Source organism: Gopherus evgoodei, chromosome 11 (assembly GCF_007399415.2).
Source record: "Gopherus evgoodei ecotype Sinaloan lineage chromosome 11, rGopEvg1_v1.p, whole genome shotgun sequence".
Taxonomy (NCBI): Eukaryota; Metazoa; Chordata; order Testudines; family Testudinidae; genus Gopherus; species Gopherus evgoodei.
This window is the reverse complement of record NC_044332.1, coordinates 42,153,818-42,178,343: the sequence shown is the minus strand read 5'-3', so window position 1 is coordinate 42,178,343 and position 24,526 is coordinate 42,153,818. Positions and strand designations below refer to the sequence as shown.

At 43.2% G+C, this 24,526-nt stretch overlaps 1 protein-coding gene across 1 annotated transcript; it reads left to right on the top strand.

Annotated features, from left to right (window-relative positions):
* The first annotated feature begins 2,568 nt into the window (after nucleotides 1-2,568).
* Nucleotides 2,569-13,146, top strand: KLHL23 (kelch like family member 23). Its single transcript, XM_030580943.1, has 4 exons — nucleotides 2,569-2,743; nucleotides 3,812-5,026; nucleotides 6,988-7,140; nucleotides 10,873-13,146. The coding sequence occupies exons 2-4, from the start codon at nucleotides 3,814-3,816 to the stop codon at nucleotides 11,181-11,183; spliced, it is 1,677 nt and encodes a 558-aa protein (XP_030436803.1). The 5' UTR covers nucleotides 2,569-2,743; nucleotides 3,812-3,813; the 3' UTR covers nucleotides 11,184-13,146.
* The last annotated feature ends 11,380 nt before the right edge of the window (nucleotides 13,147-24,526 follow it).

Below are 24,526 nucleotides of genomic sequence, written 5' to 3'. Positions count from 1 at the left end.
GTCCAGCTTCTCTGAATTGTTCTTCTGCCTTCCTTTTTTCCTTGGAAGTCATGGTTCCTGTTTTCTTGTGTTGGGGTGCCCTCTGGTGTTTGTTGTCTGAACTGCAGGTTCTCTGTTGCCTCCTGGGGTCTGCCTAGCAACAGTGCCTTTTTCCCTTTCTTCCTCTAGCTAATCTTTTCAATGTAAAGTAAACCAGAAAAACCACTTTATTTGCATGTGCATAGTGCTGGTATTTGACTCCTAATGGGAGTGCTATTGTGTCACAAAAGACCCTTTTGTCACAGCTTAATGGTTCCTTGCTTAATATGCAAGCCAGAAACTGCAAGAGAGAGCAGAGAAAAAAAAAATTCTCTCTGGTTCCCTTTTAAAACCAAACTGTTTCTCTCTGCTTAAAAGCCCCTAGCAGAGAAAAGAAAAATATAATATTCCTACTGGCTTCTGGATTCTACATATCCCACCACTGCACACCATGTCAGAACCTAGTCCCAGATTTGGACCGTAGCGTCCAAAATATGGGGGTTAGCATGAAAACCTCCAATCTTAGTTACCAGCTTGGACCTGGTAAAGCTGCCACCACCCAAAAAATTAGAGTGTTTTGGGGCACTCTGGTCCCCCCAAACCTTCCCTGGGGACCCCAAGACCCAAATCCCTCGAGTCTCACAACAAAGGGAAATAAACCTTTTCCATTCCCCCCTCCAGGTGTTCCTGGAGAGATGCACAGAAGCAAGCTCCGTGAATCTAAACATAGAGATTCCACCCTCCCCATTTTCAGCCTTGGAAAACAGAAGTACCGAGAGCTAATCTCTCTTCCCCTCTCACCCAGAGGGAATGCAAAGTCAGGCTAGTAAATCTAACACACACAGATTTCCCCCTGACTTCTTCCTCTCACCAATTCTCTGGTGAGCACAGACCCAATTCCCTGGAGTTCCCCACTAAAGAAAAACTCCAACAGGTTTTAAAAAGAAAGCTTTATAAGAAGAAAGAAAAATACATAAAAATGGTCTCTCTGTATTAAGGTGACAAATACAGGGTCAATTGCTTAAAAGAAATATGAATAAACAGCCTTATTCAAAAGAATACAATTTAACACATTCCAGCAACTATACCATGTAAATACAAAAGAAAAAAAACAATAACCCCTATTGTATTATGATCTCTGTACTCACAACTTGGAAACAGAAGATTAGAAAGCAGGAAACAGAAATCCTCCCATAGCCAAGAGAGAGACAGGCAGAAGACCAAGAACAAAGGACTCACACACAAACTTCCCTCCACCCAGACCTGAAAAAGTCTGGTTTCCTGATTGGTCCTCTGGTCAGGTGTTTCAGATTACTTCTTTCCAGGTGAAAGAGACGTTAACCCTTAGCTATCTGTTTATGACAACCCGGTTCAAGCCTTACACAGCATTCCTGCTCCATGTTTCCTTCTTGGGAGAATAACAGACAAAGGGAACATTTCTTTCCCAATTTTAAAAGTTCTAGCCTTCCCATTGGCTCTTTTGGTCAGTTGCCCACTCATTTTCTTTTACCTGTGGGCTTGTTTATCCTTTACAGGTAAAGCAAGCAGAGAACAGACATCAAGAGGAATTGTACAACTAACTGGCTGGCTGGGTGTCCATCAAAGGGAGCTACCTGTCCACACACACTTCATTTATCACATTGGGCAGGGCCAGTGCAACCACTAGGGGAAATAGGCAGTTGCCTAGGGCACCAAGTGGTTGGGGACACAAAAAAGCGGCGCTGTGGCTCCACAGGGAGGAGCCACCTTATGGAGGACCTGAGAGCCAGAGTGTCGACTTGCAGGGGCGCGAGCCTCAGCCATGCAGGAGCCAGCACAGTGCAGGGGGGGCAGCAGCCCTGCAAAGACCGCGGCACCACTAGCGGGGAACAGCTATGTCCCCCACCCCTCCTTCCCAGCGCCCCACCCCTGGGGCGCTCCTGCAGGCTGCTCCAGGAGGGGCAGTGCCCGAACGTGGCAAAGGGGGAGCCGGGGGCACACTGGGGCCACCGCCCACATGCATCAGCTACAGGAGCCCCCGGAGGAGTGGTGCCGGGCCACAGCCCAAGCAGGCGCGCCCTCCGGCACCCCCCTCCCTGTGCGTCCCACATGGGCAGTGGGAGGTTTAGAGCCATGACATGGGGAGCTCTCCGCATGCCCAGGCCAAGCCCTCAGAGCGCCCCTACCCGTGAGGAGAGGCTCCCACCGCAGCAGGTTACAAGCCACCTGGGGCAATTAACCTTGCTGCGTCTGCAGCCTTCGCCGTTTGCGGGGTTCGGCTGAGCAGCGCCCGGGCGCGTTGCAAGAGAGGCTGACTCGGGCCGGGGGGGTGGGGGTCTGCGGGGATGCTCGCTGCGTGGGCCACTGTGCGGGATGGTGAAAACCACGTCCTAGCGTAGCTTCCCTGTGCCTGGCTGCGTGTCACTGAGCTGCTCGCCTGGCAAAGCTGCAGCGGCCCCAGGCCCTGCCCCGGCAGCAGCCCTACCCCCCCGTCCGGCCGGCTACTGCCCCCCTGCGCCCGGCGGAGCGGGGCGCGGTGACCTTGCGGAGGGGGCGCTGCCGGGCCGGGAGGGGTGGCGGGAGAGGCGACAGTTGAGACACCGACACGGGTCGGGAGCTGCCCCTGTCAGTCGCCTGCCGTGGGCAGGCCGCGGCGGCAGCTTCTCTCCCGAATATGGTCAAGGGGCCGCTGCCGCCGCCTGCGTCCGGCCCCAGCCCAGCCTCGGTCGCCGCTTCAGACAGAGCAGTAAGTAGCGCGCGGCAGCGCGGCGGTCTCGGCCCGCGAGCTGGGCGGGCAGCGCGGCTGGGGCGCGAGGCGTTACCCCGCCCGCGCTGCGAGCCGACAGCGCCACCCTCCGCGGGCAGGTTCCCATCCAGCCGCCGCCCGGCCCCCCGTGTGATCCGAGGGCGGCACGTGGCTGCTGGGGCGCTTTGCTGGCAGCCTCCCCGCTGCTGATGGCCGAGGGTCCTCGCGGCCTTCCCCTGCGCTCTCCAGGCTCTGTCGCCGAGGGGCTCCGGCAGGCTGGCCGGGGGGATGGACGGGCGCTCCTGATCCAGGGTGCGCAGCAGCAGCGCAGGCTTCCCCTCCGTGCTCCTCTAACCCCGAGCAGAAGCCCAGCCCAGCTGTCGTGTCGGGGCTTCAGGCTGAGCCCGCGGTGTGACTGAGGCTGCTGCACCGGGACCCCTTTGTGCTAGTGGGCTGAGCCATAAGGAGTTGGCACCCAGTGCTGCAAGGCTGCACTGCCCCTTCGAGTTCCCCGCGCGCCCAGTTTCCACTCCACTGCACCCGGGGGCTGCGCGATACTCTCCGCCCCCCCCCCCCCCCGTTGTTTTACTACTGAAGCAGGCAGCAGCTCTCCTACAATGCGCTGGAGCTGGACATTTGATCTCTAGGCAGCTTGGACTCCACAGGGAGATAGATTTAAAATGTTAAGATATATGGGTTCCAGGTATCTCTTCACGCGCCTTGAGAGGTCTAGTTTTCTGTGCGCATTCTGGCAGTATGAAGTCAAATATTTTCAATAGTACAATACAGCAAAGTCTGTCACAGACCCGTTATTAGAAGGAGGAAAGGAGACTCATCCTTATGCATCGGGTTTACTATCCCCCTGGATGTGGTTGAATATGTGTATAAAGCCATGAATAAAACCTTATTTGAAAATGCGTGTGATTTTGCTTAGTGAGTGGGAAATATTTTGCCTTTGGGACTGCGGCATTGATACAATGTGCACGGACAATTAACACATTCAGCGCTGACTACCCAAGGCAATTTGCATAACTGAAAACTGCCCCCTTTTGTTTGACTTTATTCCAGCGATGGCTCTGATCGGAGAAGAGGACTACACCTATATTTACAACGATCTTTCTCACCCTGTGGATTTCCTGCAGGCTTTCAGAACATTTTACCAAGATGGCTTATTTACTGACATTACTCTTCAGTGTGCTTCTGATGTGATCTTCCTTTGCCACAAAGCTGTTTTAGCTGCTTGTAGCAATTATTTTAAGGCAATGTTCACAGCTGACATGAAAGAAAAATCTAAAAATCAGATCAAACTTCCTGAGGTCAGCCACACTATATTGGAGTCTCTTGTGAATTATGCATACACATCACAAATCCAAATAACAGAGAAAAATGTTCAAAGTCTCCTCCAAGCTGCAGATCTGCTCCAGTTTGTGTCAGTAAAGAAAGCCTGTGAGCAGTTTCTGGTAAGGCATGTAGATACTGTCAACTGCATAGGGATGCACTCCTTTGCAGAGTATCACCTTTGTTCAGAGCTAGAGAAAGAATCTAGGAGGATATTGTTATCAAGATTTGAAGAAGTGTGGAGGCAGGAAGAATTTCTGGATATCAGCTATGAGAAACTCCTGTTTATTCTCTCCAGAGAGAATCTCAATGTTTGGAAAGAAGAGGCAGCCATAGAACCTGTAGTTAAATGGATAGCATATGATGTGGAGAAAAGAATTGAATGCATTTTTGATCTACTGAACGGCCTCAAAATAGATTTAAATGAAATATATTTAAGATCAGCCTTAAGCTTAAGAAAAAAACACCAGCTTAATGAAAACAAGATAAGGTCTCTGATATACAGTGCATTAAACACCAACCCAAAATACATTTCCAAAAGGCCCACAGCAGCTATGTATGTGATTGGAGGATATTACTGGCATCCTTTACCAGAAGTCCATGTGTGGGATCCTTTAACTAATGCTTGGATACAGGGAACAGACATGCCTGATTATACAAGGGAGAGCTATGGGGTCACTAGTTTGGGACCCAACATTTATGTTACTGGGGGCTATAGAACTGATAACATAGAAGCACTTGATATTGTCTGGATATATAACAGTGAAACTGACCAATGGACAGAAGGCTGCCCCATGCTTAATGCAAGGTACTATCACTGTGCAATTACCTTGGGTGGCTGTGTCTATGCTTTGGGAGGCTACAGAAAAGGGGCTCCAGCACAAGAAGCAGAATTCTATGATCCTTTAATAAAGAAATGGATTCCCATTGCAAACATGATCAAAGGTATGTAACCTTTCCTGTGGTTGCCTCAGTGTCTGTCCTTTCTCACTTGCCCCTTGTAAACTCAACAGCCACATTTAGAGCAAAAAAGCTCCATAGAAGTATCAAGCCCATTGAAGTAAATGGGAGTTTTTCCATTAACTTTAATGGGTTTTGGTTCAGGTCTTTATTAGCCAAACCACTTGAAACATCCAAATATCTAAAGTCTGTACAGTACTGTATCCAACAACACTAATGTAAATTTACAGATAGTATGTTCAGTTTAATGTTAACGTCTCTTGAGCAAAATTTCTGTATAAGGTATAGAAAAGTCACTATACAATTTCAGCCCTTCTGGTGCTCAATGGACCTTCAGAAAGTGGCTTGTGGAACCAGAAGCTGAGTTCCAATAAAATTATCATAATATTTTTATTCAGATTGTACTCTAATGAAAATATTTAACTTTAGCGCCAAAGGATGGTAATTACTTTGTATCCAAACAGCCGTTAAGTTCTATCTGATAAAAACTTCTGATCAGAATAACAAATTCCAGGTATCACAATGTTTACAATTGTGATCCATTTCTTTATAGCCATATTTCCATCATTTATAACTTCTGTTTAATGTAATTTTATCACATCTCTGTGCATTATCAGTCCAGGGCTTTTAATTAGATCCTTGGTGGGAAGATGAAAAGTGCCAGCAATTTATTCTACACATTGAAAAACATTTGATTTGCTTAGTTATTTTTCAATTTTGAATTTGAACTACTGCAAATAGTAAAGTGTATTAACTTGTTATCAGAGATAATGCAAGTAAAAAAAATCTGAATTAAATCACTGCATAATTTTTTTTAAATTACATATTCTCTCTTTTATAAGCAGTCTGTAAAATACAAAACACCTAGAAAATGGATAATGACAATGTTAAAAATCAGTAAAATTCATACTGCTCATGCAACCATTACTCAGATGTCCCTACCTTTTACTCTAAACCATTATTCTTCTTGATCTACTTTATTGCTAATTTATAAAGGAGTAGAATATTTGAATTATACTATAAACTATTTTTTCTGTTTTGTATAGATGTTTTCTCTTGTGTTTTAGAAGCTTAAAATCATATAATTTCCTTGCTGATTTTTGTCCATATTAATTTGGCAAGCATTCATTTTTGTTACTATTTTTTTAATGGAGATAAAGTTGACATGGCTCCAACTTCCTTGTTTATACAACAGCATCATTAATGATGTCACTCAGAGGATTAAAACAGTAGAAATGATTCTGTGAGTTGTTGAGTAACCTCAATTCCTATTGAAGATTTTCTTGGTAAAGAAATTATTATTTTAAAATGATATTTAAAATTCTCTGTGAAATTAAAATAATTTTAAAATAAGTTAAATTTCCATCCTAATCTTGACAGTGCTTCTTTAATGTATGCAGTGTTTTTGTAGCCAGGTGGGTCCCAAGATATTAGAGAGAAGGTGGGTGAGGTAATATCTTTTACTGGACCAACTTCTGTTGGTGAGAGAGACAAGCTGTGATACTCTTAGTATCTTTACCAGGCCTGAAGAAGAGCTCTGTGTAGCTTGAAAGCTTGTCTCTCACCAAAAGAAGTTGGTCCAATAAAAGATATTACCTCACCCACCTTGTCAGTGTTACTTTAAGTACTGCAAAAGAGCTACCTAAAATCTAAAGATTACACATAGCTTTTGTGTGATCTGAAAAGATGGATTGATATTGATTAATATGCAATAAAATTTGTAAGAAGCTTTACTGTTTTAGTTTACTTTGCTTATATTGACAAGATAAGGTGTCATAAGAGTTCTCTCTGGTGCTTTTATTACACATTCATTTAAATACCTGGAAGAATAATTTAATACTAAAATATTAATTAACAAGTAACTTCAACTTTATGTTATTGATGGAAGTGGCAGTGAGTATTCTGCAGAATCTGAAGGTGTGCTGTGAATTTTATACTATAAATAGGTGTTGGAAATGCCACAGCCTGTGTCCTGTGTGATGTCATCTATGTAATTGGAGGCCACTATGGTTACAGGGGAAGCTGCACCTATGACAAAATTCAGAGCTACCATTCAGGTAGCAATGAATGGAGAATAGTCACTACAAGTCCACATCCAGGTAAACAGAAACACTTCCCTACGGAATATAGAATTTGACTTTGGTTACTTCTAGTTGGAAGCTTTAATGATCTTTGTCATTGCTTTAGATAATGTTCTTTTTTAAAGAGAATAAGCTTCAAGTGGTGCAATGCATTCTAAATCGCTGTAAGGTTAATAGCTAGCAAAATATTTGATCAGTAAGCCAGCAAATAAATGTTTTATGTTAATATAGTATAAAAAGTTATTATAAAGTTGTTTGCTATGTTGTTGTAGCTGTGCTGGTCTCAGGAAATGAGTGAGACAAGGTAGGTAAAGTAGTATCTTTGCTTCCTTCCCCAAACCTGAAAAAGAGCTCTGTGTAGCTCCAAAGCTTGTACCTTCCACGAACAGAAACCAGTCCAATAAAAAAGTATTACCTCATCTATCTTATCTCTCTAAAAGTATTATAGAAAGGGAAAATAAGAGTTATATTCAGAGAAAACATTCTAAATGTATGACCAAAATCACCTTTTAATCCACATTTTGAATTGTTTTCTATGTACAGTTTGGGAGGGGAACATATGAGTTTTATGTTTTAAAGATTTGCTTTACAGAACTTTTAACAATATTTTAAAATAAGTGTCCTGAGTGTACTGAAATGTAGGTGAAGTGTTTTCATTGTTCTTTTTATTTTTGTTTTTCTTATTTGTGTGCATCTGCATGACTGTGAAGTTTAATAGGGCGTTAGCATTAAAGACAATATAGAAGATAAATGATTGTTTTAGCAATCCCTAATGCATACATTCAGTAGCAGCATAACTTGGTTGTTAATTACCATAAAAATGCTTTGTTGGAGAAGGTGCTCCTGGTCATGTTTTCATTTTCAGCCTTTCCAGCATGTACTTCATGATGACAGCTGTGTACTCATGTTATACACATCTTTGCTGGAGTGGAGTGGAGTTTTATTGTCTCCTGCCAACAAAAAACTTCCACCCCCAAGGAGTTGTGGTAGCTTTGCAGGCAGGAGAGCTCTCCTGCCAACAAAGCTCTGTTCTCACTGGCGCTTTCTGTTGGCAAAACTTTTGTCATTTGGGGTATGTGTTTTTTTCACATGACTGAATGACAAAAGTTTTGTTGTTCAGGTTCTAGTGTAGACAAAGTCTTAGGCTTTGTCAATACTGAAAATGCTACAACTGCGCAGCTGCATCGCTGTCTCACATCAGTGTAGACACTAGCTATACCGACGGGAGGGGCTCTTTCATCAGCGTAGGTAATCCCCCTCCATAAGAGGTAGTAGCAAGGTTGATGGAAGAATTCATCCATTGACCTAGCACTGTCTACACAGGGACTTAATGTCGATTTTACTATGCTCCTTAGGGGTGTGGATTTTTCACATCTCTGAGCTAGGTAGTTATGTTGACTTAATTTTCTAGTGTAGACCAGGCCTTAGTTCATTTCAGAAATTTATTAAGCATATAATTAATGTACTGCTATTTTATATATTACTAAGGAAGGACTATATTATCAATACAGTACACTATTTTCCTAGAAACTCCATCCCCTTTTGGGCATTTGACAAAGGTGGTTTACATGGATTGCTGGCTGGCAGAATAGAAACTCTCAAACAGATTTTGCTCTAGAATCTACATATTAATTTTAAAAAGTAAACTTTAATTCTAGCTCTATTGGTTGCAGAGATCATGCACAATGCAACCAACCATTGTCTTGAGTCTGCATAAAGAAAGACTGCAACACTAGGGAAATTGAGATTGACAAAAAAGGTAAGAAGATTTTGACTCAGGAACATGTCACAATATATGGAAGGTGTAAACCCTAATAGGGTAGAGGATGATGCATTTAAATGGAATGAGAAGTAATAACACGTAGCTCTTACATAGCACCTTTAATTAGTAGATCTCAAAGCATTTCACAAAGGAGGTCAGTATGATTATCCCCATTTTACAGAGGGGGGGACTGAACCACAGAGAGGTGAAGTGAGTTGTCCAAGATCACCCAGTAGGTCAGTAGCTGAGCTTGGAATAGAGTCTAGGTCTCCTGAGTCCTTGTAATGTAATGGAATGAAATTAATAGCAAGAAATTCTTGACAGTTACATTGATTTTTTGACTGTGGAATAGTCTGCTACAGAAGTGGTGGAAGCCTCAACATATAGGGCAATCTAATCTAGACTGGATAAAGGACAAGAAAATTAACTGAAGGGAACAATCCTTCCTGGAAAGAGAGAGAGTAGATTTCCCTCTCTACTTCCTATGTTCAGCTATGTAATTTTTTTAAAAGACCCTCTTTAACCACTGGTTATAATGTATGTCACTTATATGATGCCCTTAGTCTTCCTGAGACCAGACACAGCAGAAGTTGTTGAGGTTTTTCAGAACCTGATCTGATCCAAAACCAATTTAAGTCAATGGAGAATTTCCCATTGACTTGAATAGACTTTTGAAAAAATACCCCAGTGTGACTGATATTGTAACCAAATGCAGTATTTTTTGAGGGGGATATAGTGTATGACGTTTATGAATGTTTTATATATCATTGTGGGACAGAGACTGTTTGCAGCTTCTTTGAAGGAGGGTTTGTACAGTTCCTGCAGGAATTGAAAAGAGTGGGGGATAATTACTAACAGTTCCTGTTTGCAAACAGCTCCATAGAAGTACCAGTCCCTATGCATATACTGCTTCTGGCTGGGTTTTCCAGAGACTGCAAAATAAAAAAAGGGCTTTTGGTAGAGCTTGAACTGAACTGGGGGGCTTCCTTTTGATTCAGCAAATGGACAGGACCTTCTGTCCAAAAAAAGACCCAACCCTTGCTGAAGTGTTGAAAGGGATGTTGTCCTACCAGGCTTCCAATTTGGAGGATGGATGATTTCTGAAGTGTGCAGGAGCTTTTATTATTTTTATGCTTTTTCTGTAATGCTTTTTTATCTTAAGAATAAATGTACTTTGCTGAGAAAGTTATGTGGTAACTTGTAACAGCTGACAATGCACTGTTCACAGCCTTTGGAGAAGAGGCAATATACAGGGGCTGGCCCATAGGCAGACAGGCTTGTAGGGCAGATGAGGGCAAACTACGGCCCGCAGGCCACATCCGGGCCATGGGACCATCCTGCCTGGCCCCTGAGCTCCCGGCCAGGGAGCCTAGTCCCTGGCCCCTTCCCCGCTGTCCCCCGCAGCCACAATGCTGCCTGGGTCACATTCTGGCCCACTGCTCCCGCTGGGCAGCGTGGGGAGCACAGCTGGCTCTGGCCGGGTGTCGTGGCTGCGAGCTCCTGCTGCTGGTAAGGGGGCAGGGAACACTGGGGCTGGGTAAGGGAGTGGGGAGTCCTGGGGGGCAGTCAGGGAGGATGGAGTGGTTGGATGGGGTGGAGGTTCGGGGGGGCAGTCAGGAGATGGGGAACAGGGAGGGAGTGGGAGTCCCGGGGGGCCTGTGAGGGGGCAGGGATGTGGATAGGGGTCGGGAGGACAGTCAGGGGATAGGGAGCAGGGGGGGGTTGGATAAGAGGGGGGGGATCCTGGGGTCAGTTGGGGCCAGAGGGTCCCGGGAGGGGGTGGTCAGGGGATGAGGAGCAGAGGGCGGTTGGATAAGGGATGGGAGTCCTGAGGGGTGGGGTTGTGAACCACAGAGGGGGAATACAGATGCAATTAATCTGAAATTGTGACACAGTCTATCATATGGAGCTTCAGTTTCACCAACTAGGTAGTACTGCTTGTTTGTTTTATTATTCTAAATTAAATTATTTTCTCTTTCTTTCTGAAGAATATGGATTGTGTTCCCTTGCCTTACAAAACAAGCTCTATCTTGTGGGTGGACAAACCGCAGTCGCTGACTGCTATGACCCAGAACAAAATGAATGGAGGCAGATGGCACATACGATGGAAAGAAGGATGGAATGTGGTGCAGTTGTCATGAATGGATGCATCTATGTAACAGGAGGATATTCTTATTCAAAAGGAACATATCTGCAGAGTATTGAGAAATATGATCCTGAGCTTAATAAATGGGAAGTAGTCGGCAATCTTCCCAGTGCTATGCGTTCACATGGTTGTGTCTGTGTGTACAATGTCTAACACAATCTGAATATCATATGTCTGTTGCAAGAGATAAGCAAGTACAGTATCTGTACCAGTTCAGATTACCACTTCAGCAATGTATTTAATACAACCCATTACTCACATTTAATATAAATCTGTATACAAACCAGTATTTATTAAAATTAACTTCATATAATATAAATGCTTTGACAATACTTTTGTATAATTTCATTTTCAAAATAAATTCACCAGTTATTGTTTGTCATAAAGGTTTACAAATGATCTTTACAAAATATACTTCCTGTGGACATATAAGGAGTAATGTAAAAAGACTAATTTGTATTAATTAACCACTGGAGGGAACCATGCTCAAGGTTTTTGTCAGATTGCTAAGAGGACTAAAAAACAAAAGATTTTGCATTTCTCTGGACTACTTGGTTTTCAAGTGAAATGTTTAATAATTTTAATGTGGCTATTAACACTTATTGTTTAGTGACTGTCAGAAGGTGATTGGCTTGTTAGGATATTTTGCTAGTCCGCTTTCAAATCCCCACACAAAACACAGATAGAAGGCATTTGCCCTAGTGCTCTAGAAGTAAAATAATGCTCTGTGATACAAAAGATTCAAGTGTGAGACGTGGTCATTCCTTTATTCCTATATTTAAAAGGCACTTAGGGAGCAATGGGAGAGGGCCTCACATTGCTCCACAATGACCTCTCAAGCTGATTCAGGAATATTGTTGATTGACCCCAGATAATACTATATCCTTGATTGCAGGATTGGTTAAGATACATGTGTTTTAGAGTGGAAAAGACCCTCAGGGAAGCTAATGGACCCTCTGAGGTACAAACACCTCTGGTACAGACTAGAAAAACAGAATTATATTTTATATAATTGTTTTCACACCAGGATCTCCAAAAGCACTAAACATGATTTAGTGAGTGAGGCAAACACAGCAGCCACAGGAACTCAGCAAAAAGTTTAGAGATAGAATACTGACCAGGACACTGGATTTATCCATTACTCCTTTCAGAAGTGTGATCTGGGATCTTTACTTCTGCCTGGAGAGCTGTCTGAGATCAGCAGAAAAAAGATCATTTTAACTATCCAATATTGCATTGTGATCTCTACAATGCAGCAAGGTAGTTTCAACACAGCATAAGGTACAGGTACAATCCAGATGAAAGATTTGAACCCATGACCTTCTGACTCAGACATCATCAGTCTTACAAATGTTTTGAGGTATAAAATGTGCCCTGTCACATCTCAGGAAGCATATACAAGATACACCTTTTGTTAAATTGCATTTGGTTGACTGTTGATCATTTCTTCAGAGATTTTTATGGTGTGCTGTTACTTTTAACATGGGGAGTTTAATTTTGCTTCTTTTCCCCTGTCATGCACCCAGATGTCATGATAATAATGTATACAATAATTTAAATAATATACACAATAATTTAAATAAATACACACCTACCTCACAGGGTAATTATTATACCCTCTTTTGTTTTCTTTTTAAGTTTCACCACTGTAGTATCTGGACACCTTACAAAGAAGATACTATATCCTTTAGAAAAAATAAATCTCTTGCCCACTCCTTTAAAGCCAGAGCTGTCAGGGATCTACCACTGGTTGTTGGAGGAAACACCTGCCTAAACAGGTTTTGATGATGTGAGATAGATGGAGGGTAATAGGTAGAAAAATATTCTCCTTATTTACAAAAAATTGTAAGTATATTCTAGGAGATTTCAGATCATATATGCCTCAAATTTGTAATTTCCCTCTAATCTAAAAATTTTGAATTATTCTTTTTTTTTTGCTACTCTTTTATATCATCCTACTCTGTTTATTGCATTAAGCACTAGTAAACATATTGCACTAAACTCCAAGGTTCAGTTAAAACAGTAGATTTATTGACTTTTGTCTTGGTGTTTGCAAACTTCCCATTCTGAGGCTCATGTGCATGTAGGTAATTGTGAGCTGTGCTTATTTAAAGCCTGGTGGAAAGTTTTTGAATGATTTTAATATCGTTTGCTTAAAGAAAATAAAATATAAAGAACCCTTGACAACTGAACTGTCTAGTGCTTTTGGAAAGGGTTGCTAAACAGGTTAGTACAAAGTAGAGTGAAAGGCAAAGACATTAGAAAAAAGCTTATGGATGAGGAGACATAAATCTGCTATGAGTTCATTTCTGCCCCCTAATTTTTTCTCTCCTATTTGAAATTATTCTCCAAGAGTATTTTTTTAAAAAGTTAAATGGAAGATTAAAGAGCAATATTACTACAGCATAAAGTAGCATCACAGGATGGTTGGCTCCAGTAAATGAAGCAGGACAGCCCACTGTGCCAGATAAATTGCTCCCAATTTGGACAATTAAGAGGGTGGACTGGAGTAGCACCTGAGGGTTATAAAAGATCAGGGCAGTGCAGCGCAGCAGCAGCATGAGACCCAATGAGGGAAATGGAGCTTAGGGAGTCAGAATGGAGTGGCTTACTTAAAGGTAGGTGAGAGGAGTGGAGCTATAAGTCATCAGTGTCTTTGCATAAGGTGTTTCTTGGGGGAAAGTAGGAAAGCAGTAAGAGGGTTTTGGTGGCTGTTATCCCCAAGTCAGAGAATTAGATGAGAGGGTTGAATACCAGAAAGCAGCAGGAGGCAGTTGCCTGCTGGCTCTATGCTAGAGACTGAAGGCAGTGAAGGAGTTCATCAGCTCACCTCTCCAGAGCTGGACCCAGAAGAACTGTGAAAAGGCCAGGGGGAGTGAGAGATGCTCCCAGCAAAGAGGATGTGGGGGTTTCTGCTAAGATAAATGGGGTGGTACTTCAGGTGGAAGGGCTGGGATGACTGTCCTAGTACAAGGATAGGAGAGGATTGTGCTAGTGTGTGGTGTGAGTTGCCAGGGCTGTATGTTTCATGTGCTGTTTGGACTATGGTGGGGGAATTCTAGACTATCAAAAGGTTGATTATAGCAATTTTTTCAGACACCCAATGCAACTGACTTTAATATTAAATCTATTAATATTAATCTGAGAGCCATTACACCACTAGAACAGAAACAAGACTTCATACATATCAAAAGAATAGTCTGTACAATCAGAACAAATTTCTGTGGTAAAAAATACCTGTTACGTACAAGACTAGTTTAGAAGGTTGTCTGCACCATTTTGTTTGTTTAATGGAAACAAAAATTCAAACATCTGAAAGCCTTTGACACGGTGTAAACCATTAATGAAGAAGGTAGGTGGTAAAACTTCTAACAGATCCTGCTAATGTTACTGGTAAACACCCTGTTACAGAGCTTGGAGAATAGGCAGATAAGCTTCTCTAAGAGACAAGCTGTGCATGATTGTGATATAGGGCCATCAACAATACAGTGATGTTAATTATAGACAAAATGTGGGATACACAAGTGGACTTTAGTGCCATGACTTTCAATGTTGCACTGCCTAGAAAATCACAGGAACAACACTGCACTCCACAAAGCTTGAGTTAGGTGCTTAAGCTCCTTCTACAATAAATGGGGAGAGGTGCCTTTTAGACTGTAAGGTGCACAGCATAGACGTAGCCCTAGTGTGAGGCAGTAGTGCATAAAATCAGGTAGGCAATAGGTGCCTAAAGTGAGGAGGCAGTGTGCATGCCCTGAAGAAAAACTTACTTAATAAATGGGTTTAGACAGTAGCTGAGCGGTTGTGTGGACTGCAGTAGTACCTAAAAGCAGAACTTCACTGTTGTGGATGGTACCCAAAGTGCATAAGTAACAATTTTTATATATAGATTTCCTTTCCTTGCCCTTTGAATTATAGGTAGCCCCTAAAATAGCTAACACTAGCAGGTACACTTTCAGCTAGAGATGTAATTTTTTTTAACTTGACAGTATCTATTAAAACTCACTAGATCATGTCTGTTCAAGCAAAGTGGGACCAGAGATCAACCATTTATCTTTATTCTATTAGAATAGTCAACTGTGCTTTGCTATAGAATCCTAGAAATGTAAGACTTGAAGGGACATTGAGAAGACATCTAGTCCATCCCCCTGTGCTGCAACAGGACCGAATTAAACTAAACCATCTCTGACAGGCATTTGTTTAATTTGTTCTTTAAAACTGTGTATGATAGGGATTCCTTTGGAAGCCTGTTCCAGAGTTTAACTATCCTTATAGTTAGAAAGTTTTTCCTAAATTCTAACCTAATCTCCCTTGCTGCAGATTAAGCCTATAGCTATTTATCATACATGCAGCTGAGGTGCAGAACAACTGATTGCTGTCCTCTCTATAACAGCCCTTAACATACTTGAAGACTGAAGTAGGACTTGATTATAATCATTTCTCAAGACTAAACATGCTGGGTTTTTTGGCTGGTTGGTTTTTTTTTTTTTTTTTTTTTTTTTTTTAAATTCCCGCCCCCCCCCCCCCTCAGCTTTTCTAAAACCTTTTATCAAGTTTATTGCTCTCATCAGGAAAAATGAGGACAAAGTGGAGAGCTCAAATGAGTGGCCCCTAGAACTGGACACAGTACTCCACCTGAGGCCTCACCACAGCGAAGACTGGGCCAATTATCTCCCATGTTTTACATATTGGGCTTTTAACTGTGACCTCCATGAGACCTCATTAAGTGGTAGGGTGTGGCTGGGGGAGCTGTTCAACACCTTTTGTCATACACAGATCAGTTTGCTACTACACTGAAATAAAAGACCCAGGCTTGCTCTATGCTAGCTACGTATGTCAGTATATTTATGTTGCTCAGGGGTATGAAAAAATCCACACCTGAGTGAGTTATACTGAACTAACCCCAATGTAGACCATGCTATGTTGATGGGAGAACTTCTGCTGTTAACATAGCTACCACCTCTCAGGGAGGTGAAGTACCTATGTCAGTGGAGAAAGCTTTCCTGTCAGTGTAGGTCAGAGGTGGGCAAACTATGGCCCACGGGCCACATCTGGCCCACGGGAACATCCTGCCCGGCCCTTGAGCTCCTGACTGGCCCTGGCCCCTCCCCTGCAGCCTCAGCTCACCATGCTGGCAATGCATCAATGTGGCTGGCTCAGACTGGGTGGTGCAGTTCAGGGGCAGATTTACAAGTGAACACAGGGGGCCCCCACAACAGGGTGGCTCAGGGATGGGCACTCGGGCAGCTCAGCACCAGTGCACCCCCCCATAAGGGGGAGGGACTGCACTGCAGGGGCCGGAGAGCAGGTGGGTGGTGCAGATGGTGGGACCGCAGGGAACACGGCCGGAGGACTCAGGAAAACCGCCATGCAGCCAGCCAGAGAGAAGTAGCACTTTGAAGGGGAAACCGCCACTTCTTTCCAACTGCGCAGCTGCCCCTGCTCCTCTTGAGTCCTCTGACCATGTTCACAGGGCCACATTCTGAAAGGGGCTTGGGGGGAGATGGATGGGGGGTCCTGGGAGGGGGCGGTTAGGGGCAAGGGGTCCCAGGAGGGGATGGTCAGGGGACAAGGAGGGTGAGTTGGATAGGGAGTCGGGTCCCAGGGGACAGTTGGGGCAGGGATCTCAGGAGGGGGCGGTCAAAGGACAAGGAGCAGGGGGGTTGGATGGGTTGGAGGTCCTGAGGGGGGCAGTCAGGGAGCGGGAAGGGGTGAGGGGCAAGCTTTTTGGAGAGGCACAGATTTCCCTACCCAGTCCTCCATACCATTTTGCAACCCCGCTGTGGCCTTCAGACCAAAAAGTTTGCACACCCCTGGTGTAGGTGATGTCTTCAGCTACAGTTGTGCCACTGCACTCAGGGCCAGCTCCAGGCACCAGCTCAGCAAGCAGGTGCTTGGGATGGCCAAGGGAAAGGGGCAGCAGGTTGGGTTCTTCGGCGGCAATGGAGCAGCGGGTCCCTCTCGGAGGGAAGGACCTGCCGCTGAAATGCCGCCGAAGAAGAAAGCGGCTAATTGCCGCCGATCGTGGCTTTATTTTATTTTTTTTCCCCCGCCGCTTGGGGTGGAAAAAACCCTGGAGCAGGCCCTGACTGCACTGCTCTGAGAGCAGACAAGCCTCTGGGCTGACAGCTACCTCAGTCTCTCAGAACTTGGGCTGTGGAGGTATAAAATTACAATGTAGATGTTCAAGCTTAGCTCTGAGAATGCATGATGGATGAGGGTTTCAGAGCCTGGCTCCAGCTTAAACCCAAATGTACAGCAGTAGTTCTCAAGTGGGGTCTGCCAAAATAAATGAGAGCAGGGCTACTGTTAGACCAGGGTTCTCAAACTGCGCCCTCAGGGCGTCACGAGGTTATTACATGGGGGGTTGCTAGCCATCAGCCTCCACCCCAAACCTCGCTTTGCCTCCAGCATTTATAATGGTGTTAAATATATAAAATAGTGTTTTTAATGTATAAGGGGGGGTTGCACTCAGAGGCTTGCTGTGTGAATGGGGTCACCACTACAGAAGTCTGAGAACCTCTGTGTTAGACTCACTGGGCCCCAGAGCAAAATACCAAAGCCTGAGCCCTGCTGTGTGGGTCTGAAGGTGAGCAACTTAGCTTCAGGGGGTCCCCTGTGGCATGAGGCCCCAGGCAATTGCCTTGCAAACTACCCAGATGCTGGCCATGGCTTTTAATCTACTGGATATGCATAAAAACAGTTGTGGCATGGATGGTATGCACCCTTTTTTATAGCATGTTGGAGGGGGCTGAGAAAGAGAAGTTTTGAGAACCCCTGGTCTACACCACAGTTTTTAGACCCCAAGCCCCATGAGCCTTAGTCAGCTGACCTGGCCTCTGAGACTGGTGCTATAGGGTGGTGTGTAGGTTTCTTTTTTTTTTTTTTTGGTTTTGTTTTGTTTTTTAATTTGACTGTAGATGTAACCCTACCTTAGAGTACAGCTACCTGATTTTGCTCCCACTGAAGTCTTAGTACCTAGGAACTTCCATGGACTACAGGTTTAGATAACAGGACGGGTTAAAAACTCTATAGAGTTTTTCTTCACTAGAGCTCCCATCAATTAAAAAAAAAGTGCTATCCATTCTATCAAGGAAATGCCCTTCAAACTAATTTATCTGAACTGTTTTACAATTAGCTTGGCTAAAGCAGTTTAATTGCAAATATAGACAGAACTTAATTTTTTGCTCAGAGAACAAGAGTGATTATTAAAAAAATAAAACCAGGACGTTTGACTCCACTGAAGTATTAATACCACTTTTGAACAACAAATTTTTACAAGAGGATTAACAATGTAATAGATCTAAACTATCAGTTACTGTTCATACAAGAATTTCAAATACAGAGATCTAAGAAGAAACTCACATCAGACATTAATCATACACAGGGCCGGCTCCAGGGTTTTTGCTGCCCCAAGCAGCAGGGCGATGGAGGGGGAAGCCACAATTGACAGCAGCTCCACTGCGCCGCTCTCTTCTTTGGTGTCAAGTCGGCAGAAGGTCCTTCCCTCTGAGAGGGACAGAGGGACTTGCAGCCGAAGAGTCCGAGGTGCCGCCCCTTCTCTTTGGCCACCCCAAGCACCTGCTTGCTGAGCTGGTTCCTGGAGCTGGCCCTGGCCTTAGTGATCCATTGTGAATGGAGGAACGCAAGGAAGTGAGGGAATATGATAATTAAAACTAAATGTAATTGTCAAAAGAAATACATTTTGTGATGAAACATCTAGAGGTATTAATTGTGTTTTTTATTTAATTGGTAGTTAACCACTTTCAGTAATGTGTACCTGATCTCTCATTCATTCATGAGGATTAGCAAGGAATGTGCTGCACTAGGTATGGATATCAGTATCTAGTGGGAACATTGCTGCAAATAATCCTGGAAAGGAATTATCAGTGGTTCTGTCTCTTTCTTGATAACATCTGAAATCCAACTCTAAAGAGATACTACTAAATTTAAATGTTGCAGTGTTACATCATGAGGAAATCCTACTCCATTCCTTGAATATAAAGGGTTTCTGGCAATGGCACTAATGTAATTCTGCTGCAGAGGAGATGGAGAGGATTTGTGGGGCATGAAAGGGGTGTGCATCTGCTGCTTAATACAGAGCTTGGCTCTGCATCAACTCCCAGAATACCATTGTGGTATATCTTCCTTTCCTTCCCACAGTGGAAGAAGCACATTAGGGCTGTGATGGTTACTGCAGAAGCTGCCTTTGTGAAATTCTGCTGCTGCCATGTGAGTTGGGGGGGAAAAGGTTCCTTTCAGAATTCCCAGAGTTACTAAATTCTCATTCAGTATTTGGGCCAATAACTTTAAAATACATCACCTTGATTTTGAATTCTGACACTTTACCTGTCTTCAGTTCAGAGTATCAAATCTAATGATGTTTAACTCATAGAAATATGTAATCTCTGTCCATTATATACTGTGTACATTTTCTTACCTCTTTAGTATGATTATTTTATTTTATGCTTTAGAATAAAAACATAAGCACCAGGCAGAATTAAACAAAATAGAGGCAAAAAAAGAAGGCGAAGAGATTCAAAGACTGACCAAGTTATATGAATTGGAAGTGCAGAGAGAAAATGAAAAGGAAACTGGAGGAAAAACGTGAACATAGGAGGATGCATTGTGTAAGTAACAGAAAAGCAGAAAGGCCAACATTTTTCAACTGGGATGCTTAAAGTTAGGGACTTACATTCTTATTTACATACTTAAATAAGTGGCCAGATTTTCAGAGTTCTAAGCTCACACCTAACAGCTCTCCTGACAACCGTGGAAGCTGCTAGGTGCTGTGCTCTTTTGAAAACCTGGCTCTTAGTGCTGATTTGCAATTTGCCAAATGCATTGTGAGCAGGTGTCTTTCCTAGCCTGCTCTAAAACAAAGTCACACACTGCACAGAGTTGGCCTGGCGTTCATAATAAATACATTCATAAAATAAATGTCAGCTGTTGCCTTATCCCCAGACCTGGCTCCTCCTGGGAAGCTGCCTTAGGACTACTGAATCAGTCTGTATTCTGAATCATTGTAAATCATCTCTCCAAAGAGCCTCTCCCATCACCTTTGTATCTGTGTAGGGTAAGAAGCCACTTGTCTCAGAAGAGCCCAGTTAGCCTTTCTGAGCAGGATCAGTAGCAGAATGAGGTATTGAATCATCTATGTGCAAAATTACTAAAACCATATTGAGAATTAGCATCAACTGAACAGCTTCATAGTAATAGCTCTGATGGAATCATTTGCATATGCTGTAGGCAGAGTCGGGAGGAAAGTAGTGACAAGTGCATTAGGAGAGGCAAAGGAATGACTCAGGAAAAGCTGGAGGTCTCTAGTGCATGATCTTCATTACTGGCAGCAGGCTGTCTAGGAGATTCATGTTTATAAAACTACTCCTGGGGACTGCAGGCAATAAATATAATTATTGAAAAGCTGCACTCACCAGCATTTTTTCTCTCTCCTAGTAGTCAGGTTTGCTATTCCAACGTTGAGGTTTTCCCTGCTTCTGCAGTGTAGCGGTCTGGGCTTGCTTGGCTCCACTCACTTGTAAAACATTTCCAAGTGAGATCTCTTCCACAGCTGAGACACAATGCAGGAGTGTCCTCTGGGGTCAGATCTGTGTTGTGACTCCATTCCCCACTTGGAGTCAGAGGTGTCTCTGTTTTTTGCCACCCTAAGCATGGCAGTCAGGGAGCCTTCATTGGTGTTTCGGCAGGTGGTCTACTGGTCCCGTGCCTTTGGCATCCCCACCTCCAAATTACCGCCAAAGCCGTGCGACCGGCAGACCTCCCGCAGGAACACCGCTGAAGGCTCCCTGACTGCTGCCCTCATGACGACTAACAGGCCACCCCTCTCTCCTTGCCACCCCAAGCACGTGCTTGCTGTGCTGGTGCCTGGAGCCGCCCCTGATCATACATATAAATGAATAAGGAAATAAGACTCTAATGATCAGGAACTATACAAGACCTGAAGTAATTTATTGAATGCATATATACACTGAAGAAGGTTCCCTCTCCCTTTTCAATGTGTTTAAAAAAATAAAAAGAAACCCAGCAGAGCTGCTTTAAACTCTTTATTTAGGAAGTTTTAACAAGTTTACTTAGCTGACAAGGATTAGTATCAGAAACAAAATAAGCATTACAAAACTTGCTTTTGTTTAGAGAAATTACACAGGAATAAAATAATCAGATATTTTTAACAGGCTGGTACCATATTACAGAGTGATCATCATTACAACATCTATATGGCATTTCTAGAGACTTGAGTGAAATCTGAATATACACATTTAACAGAGCAGGAATGTCTATCAACTGTTATCTTTTTAAATACTTGGAGGACAGGTACTTTTTTTGTAATGTAAATGTACATGAGTATTGAATAAAAGGAACCAAATAGCTAACTGTCCTCTTTTGTTGGGTATGTAACTGGTGTTAATTTTTCCATAGCCATACACAAAAGGAAGTCCATTTGTAGTATTTTCTTTTAACTTTTTGCTGTTAATTGAAATTAAGATTTTTAGACTCATTAAAAGAAACCATTATCATAAGGTTGGTTAGAGCTGGCAATGCAGTTCCCAGCAGAAAAGTGTATTAAAATCTTACTAACTGCAAAAATGTAAGTGCAGTTGACTAAAGCTATATGCAGCTAAGAATTCTAGGAAAACAAATAAAATGTCTGAATGTAAGGTGTGGTGTTGCTCTTATTGAACTGTAGAGTCTTGTTCACCAGGTACTGTTTATTGTAAAAATCACACACACCATTCAACATGCCAAGCAGGAGCAGTACAGTCTGGCCACTTGCAGCTTTTTATGTTGTTCACATGAATCAACAATATGGCGCTTTGTGGCACTTACAAATGAGGCATGAGACTTACTGCAGGAAACTACTGTAAATAGAATATTGCAGGCAACTCCTGAGTCATAAGCCTAAATGAAAGATCAAAGAGCCCACCAAAAAAAAAAGTTTTGTTTTTTTTCCTGAGAATGGCAGAAGGGGTTACTACATGGCCTGAGATTTGTATCCCCCCACTTGTTGAGTTTCTCAAACCCAACCCTTGTTCCCCAAATACCTCTCACAGGCCTTGCAATCACAGAAGGGATTTGGGTGGGATGCCTCACCTGCATCATCCTCACACAACATATTTTGGCCTTGGCTACAAGAGGGAAGCTCTGCTAAGATTTCCCATGATTGCTAACACCGATTCATCTCAACCGTTGTGTAAACCAACTGCTGGCGTTTTCACAGCAAATGGGCCAATTCTCCCCGGTCAGGGCAGCCCAAGCAGTCCCATTGTTGGTAGTAGCTCAAAGCACATCTACACCAGGGACCTCAGCCCTGCCAGGCACGCTGAGGCTGAGGCAGGGTTCACCCCTCCCTGAGGCTGGGTCAGGAAGAGCTGACAAGGCAGGGGTCCTGTTCTGCTCCCCCACGGGACTGTGTGGAGCAGTATTTTCCCCAGGAATTGAAATTAGGGGGTGGGTTTGAATTTACAGTGCAGGGGGTCAGGGCCAATGAGGGGTGAGACTGTGAGGGTGAAGGTGGGTTGTATAGCATTATAATAAAAACTGAAAAAATGTTTCATGACCATTTTATTAGATTTAACTCATGATTTAAAATCATCACACTGATTAAACTTGGCTACTCAAGCCTTCTATGAAGCACTACATCTAAATCCTTCTTGGGTTCTTGTTATAATTTTGAACAACTCTGTTAGTGAACTTCTTGAATGCAGTGCGTTCATCTTTGGTGGCTTCTCATGTGTCCGGTACTTCCATTCCTTCAATTGATATGCTCATTAGTTCATTCACATGATCAGGCAGAAGGTGACTTCTGTCACAACACAAAATTCTATTCATGAGGCAAAAGAACACTCAACGGTAGCTGTTGTGACTGGGAATAGCAAGAGATGAATTCCTACTTCTTTCATCCCAGGAAACATAACGCAAAGATTGGGTTGAGCCACTAGTGATGAGAAAAAAGAAGTTGAAGTCAAATCTTCAGTCATTTGTCATATGATATTCCACTCTGTGTTCAAATTCTCTATTCTGTCCTGAGCACATGGCAGCCCTACTGCTGCTGGTAGTGCCTCACTCCACTCAACTGTCGGTGTTTTATAGGATAGGGGTCTGTAAAAGATACGTAGAGGTTGAGTAGAATCTAGAAGTCGCTGTTGTAGATTTTTAAGAATCGAGTCTATTAAGACAACTGAAAAAGTACACAAACACTTCTTGTCCTCTTCACTTAAAGGATTCAATATAAATGCCTTCTTGAGTCAACTTCTGGACTGAAGTATTTGCTGCTTCTAGTACTTTTTTAATGGATAGCTCTCTGATTGATCCAAATGTAGCTTCTATTGTGGGACAAAGATCTGCTACTGTTTAAATTATGCCATCCAGGCATCTGCTACATGACCCAAATGGTTTCAACAGTAGACTTACAAGAGAGAGAATGGCAATAGTCTTCTCTGAATGTAGTAGCAAAAGTAATCCACCAGCCTCACTACTTAGATCCATCCCATTTTGGTAGATACTTTCCAAAGCCAGTAATAATGGCTGGAGTAATTTTAAGACAACAGCCAAGGATTGCTTATGAGAAAGTGAGAGGGTTTTCCCAGATTGGACTAATTTGAACTTCAGTCCCAGTGTATCTTCTATATTTTCCAAGATATTAAGTCTTTTTGGACTCTTGCTGAAAAAATATGACATTACACTTATAGCTTTTTTAACGTCTTTTGAAGAGTCTGCAGCTCGTACTAGTGCTAGTTGGAGTAGATGGCCTCTGCAGTGTGTATAGGAGAGATTAGAGTTACACATTTCTCTGAGCAAAGCTTGTACTCCACCACGTCTTCCAGAGAAGCTTGGGGCTCCATCAAATGCACAAGCAGCCATCTGTTTGGGTGTCCAACTGACAAGCATTTAACTCTTCTAAGATGTGGGTTGTCACAAATGCAGCCGGTGTGTCTGCTATAACTTAAACATCTAGAAATGCATCTACTGGCCCACCACTGACAAGATAATGTACACAATCAATTAATACTTGATGCCCATTTGCATCTGTGCATTCATCAGCCATGTGTGCAAATTTGAATATGGTGGGAAACTTCTTTATTTTTTCAACTGTTGAGTCTTTCATTGTTGCACCACATGCACCTAGCCAGTCAGCTGAGTTTCCTGCAGAAAGAAAGTGAGCATTTGCTGGTCTTGTTTGGAACCAGTGTTCAACTTCAGGATGAACAAGTGACAATGCACTTAACATTGGCCTTCAGTGGTATCTCTTGCTTAAATAGAAAGTATGATACCACATCCGTGTTTGTTCCCACGAACTATGTTGTGTCTCCAGAATTCTTACCAGCCTCATTAATACTCACTGGTGGTGTCCTTGGTCAGCGGAGACTCAGAGTTCAGAAGTGCTTTCACATGAGTTCACTTCCCAACTGGGGGACAAGAAGGCACCTTGCTCGTTCCTCCAGCTGCTCACTGTTCACTCTGGCCACTGTTGTTCATTG

Bases quoted from the DNA above. Each gene is read 5' to 3' on its own strand.
- KLHL23 (XM_030580943.1), top strand. From the start codon at position 3,814: ATGGCTCTGATCGGAGAAGAGGACTACACCTATATTTACAACGATCTT. The intron at 5,027-6,987 runs GTATGTAACCTT...TACTATAAATAG, and splicing joins CATTGCAAACATGATCAAAG to GTGTTGGAAATGCCACAGCC. The intron at 7,141-10,872 runs GTAAACAGAAAC...TTCTTTCTGAAG, and splicing joins CACTACAAGTCCACATCCAG to AATATGGATTGTGTTCCCTT.